This window comes from Raphanus sativus, chromosome 9 (assembly GCF_000801105.2).
Source record: "Raphanus sativus cultivar WK10039 chromosome 9, ASM80110v3, whole genome shotgun sequence".
NCBI classification, from domain to species: Eukaryota; Viridiplantae; Streptophyta; class Magnoliopsida; order Brassicales; family Brassicaceae; genus Raphanus; species Raphanus sativus.
In genome coordinates, this window is record NC_079519.1 from 2,748,937 (window position 1) to 2,755,107 (window position 6,171).

At 25.8% G+C, this 6,171-nt stretch overlaps 1 protein-coding gene across 1 annotated transcript; it reads right to left on the reverse strand.

Annotated features, from left to right (window-relative positions):
- LOC108826077 (uncharacterized) lies at positions 1-756 on the reverse strand. The gene has a single exon (XM_018599455.2). The coding sequence runs from the start codon at positions 674-676 to the stop codon at positions 128-130; it is 549 nt and encodes a 182-aa protein (XP_018454957.1). The 5' UTR covers positions 677-756; the 3' UTR covers positions 1-127.
- Positions 757-6,171: the final 5,415 nt, after the last annotated feature.

The following is a 6,171-nucleotide window of genomic DNA, read 5'->3' on the forward strand; positions in this document are numbered from 1 at the left end:
TGAAAAATAAAAGAAAATATTCAGCTCTTCTCTTTTTCTATTCTTCATCATATATCCTTCTTTAATTTCCTTTCTATTTCTACCCAACATCTCTTTTTATGCTTCCCTATTTTTCTCTTTTGGACATTTACATGAACAGTTGAGACTGCAGCAACGTATAATAGTTAGCAACTTCATCCTCAAGCTCCCAAAGCCCATCACCAAACCCATCTAATAAACTAAACCCATTTATGTAATCCTGATTAGTCTCACTGTTAACTATCTCATAATTACTCCTCTCAGTTTTAGTGTTAGGTATCCCGAGTTCGTCGTCGGAAGCTTCTAAAAGATGCTTCATCACTCTCTCTTTCTCTTTGTCGATTTCGTATTCTTCTTCCTTTGGAACGCACGAAGACGACGAAGAGGAGCGAGAAGAATAAGAGAGAGGAGGATTCTCAAAAACAGCAGCGTTTTGCTCTTCGGTTGAGATTTCTTGCTGAAGTGTGGTGATTAGGGAAGTTAGTTCACTGTCTGCTTCATTCTGTGCTTCTACATTATCTAAGAGACATTGAACTTCATTGTACGAGGTAGAAGATGAAGAAGCCTTTTGTCTTTTTGAATCTTCGCGGGGCTTGGTTTCTTGTTCTTGCTCGTCTCTTTGGCGTTTCAATAGCGTTGATATTGCTGTTTCTGCCATTTTGTGGGAGTTTTGAGAGAGAGATGTTACTATTGAAAGGTTTGTTCTAGCTTTTGAAATCGTGTGATTTGATGAGAGAGGAGGAGACTAAAAAGGATTATATAGAGAAAGGTTGTGGTCAAAGTGAGGTTTCTATCTTTTAACGAAATGTGTTTAAAACATATTTAGTACTTTTTTGTCAAAAAAAAAGAAAAACATATTTAGTACTTTATTTGGTTCGTGCATGTCAGGAGAGAGATGTGATCCTTTTACATCTTTCGTATCGCCCGGAGAGATATTTTAAAATAGGTGGTTTACAGTTATATTAATCTAGTCAAGAGTATTGATATAATATAACTATATCAGCATTTATTTTTATATCTTTAAGACCTTAACTATAGGTGAACACGAATGTGATATTCATGTTTACAGATATTCATAATCTTTATAGATATTCATGTAAAACAATAAAAAAATAGAAAATAAATAAAATTTAATATAATATAAAATAATAATATTTTATTGTAAAATAATATTTATTTACCTTTAGAATTCTAATAAATAATTTAGTAAATTTAGCAAATAAAAAACTGTAAACTTATAAAAAATATAATATTTGTATAACATATATAAATCTTTATATATATATATAATGGTTCAGATTGGATATATGTTTTTAAAATATTAGTATTTGTGATTTGTTTAATATCTTACAGATAATATATATTCGTATTTGTTTTTTGTTTTTAAAATTCTAGATAACTAAATATATTTGTTTGAATTGAAATAAAAACAAATTGAATAAAATTTATAAATATTGTACCCAGCACTGATCTCATTGCATGCAATGTAATACTATAATTTTTTTAAATATAGGTTTCCTAAACGGCTAAAACCACTCAATTATATCGAATTTAACCAAATCGGTCAAATACTATATCAACAAAAACTAATGATTTTAGTAAATTATTAATAGGTTCCAATTGCCAAAATGAAGTCAGATAATATATATTTTTTTTACCTTTAGAATTCTAATAAATAATTTAGTAAATTTAGCAAATAAAAAACTGTAAACTTATAAAAAATATAATATTTGTATAACATATATAAATCTTTAAATATATATAATGGTTCAGATTGGATATCTGTTTTTAAAAATATTAGTATTCGTGATTTGTTTAATATCTTACAGATAATATATATTCGTATTTGTTTTTCGTTTTTAAAATTCTAGATAACTAAATATATTTGTTTGAATTGAAATAAATAACAAACTGAAAAAAATTTATAAATATTGTACCCAGCACTGATCTCATTGCTTGCAATGTAATACTATAATCTTTTAAACAGAGGTTTCCTAAACGTCTAAAACCACTCAATTATATCGAATTTAACGAAATCGGTCAAATACTATATCAACAAAAACTAATGATTTTAGTAAATTATTAATAGGTTCCAATTGCCAAATAATATTTTTCACTTCTTTTATATGAAATATCTACCAATGAAAAAAGCTGTATATAAAAATTATCTCGAGCCAAAGGTACAAATTAGAATTTGATAGGCATTAATTATATATACAATATATATTCCCTGGACTATATTTGAGAAGTGATTTTGCCACATGTCCTTTCTACAATCATTCTCACAAAAATAATATGACATGACTACTAAAATTGATGACATATCTTATAAATTAATATGACATGGACAATTATATTATTGTTAGTTTATATTTTTGGTAAACTTTTAAAAATATGGTAATAACTCATATATTACATTTATTGTCGATCTACATTTTTATATTTTTTAGAATATGGTAATAACTCATAAATCATCATTAAAATAAATATATTCAACTATAGCATTTCAAATTTCGAAATATCAGTTAAATTATAAAATTTTCAAAATGTATACATTTTCAGAAAATTATAAAAATTAAATCGTAACATCATTAGTTTCTTATATATCTACAATTTTTATAAATATTGTGTAATTTTAAATTTTGACAATTATGAAAATTTTACATATTTATTTAGTATACTTAATTAAAAAAAATAGATATAAAAATCTACCTAAAATTATAATTTTAAATATATACATGCACATTCTTAAATATAATTTAAAATAAAAAATTTGTTTTTATCTTAATTTTAATATATATTTAAATTAAATTTATATTAAAATATTGATAAGAAAAAAGAAAATTACAATATTAATTTAGAATTAAATATAATTTATATTTATTTATTAAAAAATATATATTTTTTTTAACTGCACATGGTGCAGGAAAACACCTAGTACAAATAACAATCTCTGACGAATTTGCAATTAAACTTAACTAGAATTTGGACCTGAGCGCCCGCTCGGGTGTTTCATTTAACTTTTATATTGACTGATATTTGTTTTTTTTTAAATGTAATATTTATTTGTAACTTTTGTTTTACGTTTATTTACAACGTCATGTCACTGAAAATTAAATAATACTGCATATTTTAATGTTTTGTCTTTTTCATTTAGATTAATGTGTTTTTAAATTAAATTTGAATTAAATATATTTCATTCAATTCTCCATTAAATCAATGTCAAAAATATTTATTTTTATCGGCTTCAAAAAATATTTTCATTTTTATTGTACAAATAATTCATGGAAATTATAATTTCAACTCTTCGTTTAAACAATCTGAAAGTATTACCAAACTCGAATCAAAACTGGTTAAATATCCAAACGAATTTACAATTTTGATATCTAGAGATTCAGAACTAAACATAATCCAACAAAATATATCGAGTATTCGAATATATTTGAATCATATTTATATATGTGAATATATTAGCTATTTTCAGAGTTAATATTAAAAATATAAGTTATTTTAAAGTTGTCTAAAATATTTGAAAATATAAAAATAGTAAAAAGTTAGGGATGATTTGAAAAATACCTTATTTGTGATTTGAAATTTGAATTATACACTTTGATTTATATTTTTTGAAAATTACACTTTCTTATATGTAAAAAGACATTTTACCCTCATTTTGATTAAACTAAAAAACTAAATTTATATCAAGATTATTTATGTATTTTTCGGGTTCATGTGCATTTTTATTGCTTGTGTATTAAAAGTTTAATAAAATCTAAATACACCTTAGTGAATCACAAAGACTAGAATCATATAAGTTATAAATCGGAATATGCATGTTGCATCCTTATCAAGTGAATTATGTAGATCAGGTGCGTATGTACATTTTTTCAGTAATGTTTCCTTGACGAAAACTATTATACTCTATACATATGATATATGATGGTACATGGAAGTAGTGTTTGATGAGTTCAGGGACCAGTATTCCTACGTAAGGCTGATTTGATAAATTTTGTATTCTTGATTTTTGCAGCTTTCAACCTGAAACTTTATAGTCTTTTTGTTTACCCCTAGACATCAATAGTCAGGGCTCCTCTGTTTTTCGTGAATTAAACAGAACTCATTCTTGTTCCATAAGCTGAACAGGTTAGGCGACATTCTTTTCCCATTCTTGCTAAAAGGTAAACATCATAGATATGTAAAAAGATTTACAAGTAGAGTAGATCTAGAGTTTTTTTTACTCCTTGGCAAAAAAAGAGAACAAACAAGTAAGTAACTAACATAAGAGTAGATAAGCTAAAACTAGTTTCATCTCATCCACTTAGATATAAGATTGAGGAATTGCTTTCTCTTCTGTTTGCGTTGATAGTGTTTCTTATTTTAGTGGATTTAACGGCTATGTGATATAATGGCAGCTATGTGAAAGTGGATTTCAATGAAAGTTAGCTCATGTGACACAAAGTTCGGAGACTCTAAATTACCACGCTGGTAATATACTCAGATTTTGTGTAGTTTACAAACAAAAGCTGATCCATGGTATATCGTTGCTAGTTTCCCTAAGAATCGTCTTGTACATTACACGATTACAAAAATATACTATGATAGTTATTCTTAATTGATTGGATAATTTAGTCATTTTATATTATACAAAAGAGTAGTTTTCAAAATAAATAAATAGTAGTGTAGTTTTCAAATTTGAATCTCATATAAAATGTATTTTCCCAAAATTTCCCAAAAAGTTAACATCTAAAATTTCAACTTTTATATTATCAAATCATTAGTTCTTTTTTTTGAACACACCTCAAATCATTAGTTTATTTGATAAAATTAATGTAGAAGCTCAATTAGAACTGCAGTAGAACCAACGCCTTAACTTTATTTGATTGGTTTTGACTTGATTGAATGATGCATACGTGAGGGGGTATTTGAAAGATTGTTAATATACAACTAAAATATTAATCTAAAAACAATTAAGATAATCAATCAAATGTAACAAACGCTTGAGATGTGTTTTGTGTCCAGTAATGTAAGCATACAACTTGAAACACGCCACAAGGTTTTTGAGAGAAGATTAAAAGTTGTATTCTTAGATTTAGATTTAGATATATATATATATATATATATATATATATATATATATATATATATATATATATATATATAGTTATCTTCCCAAAGGATAAGGTAAATAGAGAATTAGTTGTGATTTGAAGGTATCAAAAAGAGGATATACGTTTTGAAATATTTAATATACATTCCTTTATATTAAAGCATCATAATGACCAAAATATTTGATTTTCAAAATTAGCCATAAAAATAGGATACAAAATATGTAGATTGTGCGGACATGTAATCATTTAAGGTTCAGTCGATTTTGTATCAAATTATTTAAGGTCAATGCTGTAAATTTAATTAGGTTGCTTTAGTAATGTTACAAAATGACGCCGTTTAAGACCAGTGGCATACAAATGTAATTATTGAGGAAAACTCAGGGTTAAAATTTATTTGTACTTTAGTTTTAATAGTTTACTAGATTTGGACTGCACGCCCGTGCGGGTGTATTTTTTATAAAATATTTGCTATTTGTTTTTCATGTTAATATTAAAGTTAGGCAAAAAATCTTAATCCAAAAAATGGAAGCGATCCAGAAAAAGATGCCGAACCTGACCTGAAATTAATTAAATATCCAAATTATTCGAAATGTCAAAACAGACCCAAACGAACCCGAATGTGCACTGGAACGTACACCCATAGTTTCCAATCTATTTTTTCCTTTAAAACAGAACAAACATATAATTAATAGTATTTTATATTTATTATCATATAAATAGTTACATATATTATAAGAATATTCATATATGTATGTTCAAATCGATGATTAGTTAATTATGATAATCTTTGGCTAATTTCAAACCATAGAAAATCTGTTTTTTTTTCGAGACAATTTGATTTGTACCGTAGTACAATAAGACAAATTCATGTATGATCAATTTGAATTGTATCAATGAACAATGTGGGTGAAATAAGCCGTGTAATCATTTAATCATTGACCGAACCATTGAATTGAAGTGGTTTTGGTTAAGTTGTTAAAAAAGGCGATTGAATTAAAATGGTTATGTCTTTTTTTTGTCGTCGTATTAAGCCACATGGGCTAGTTAT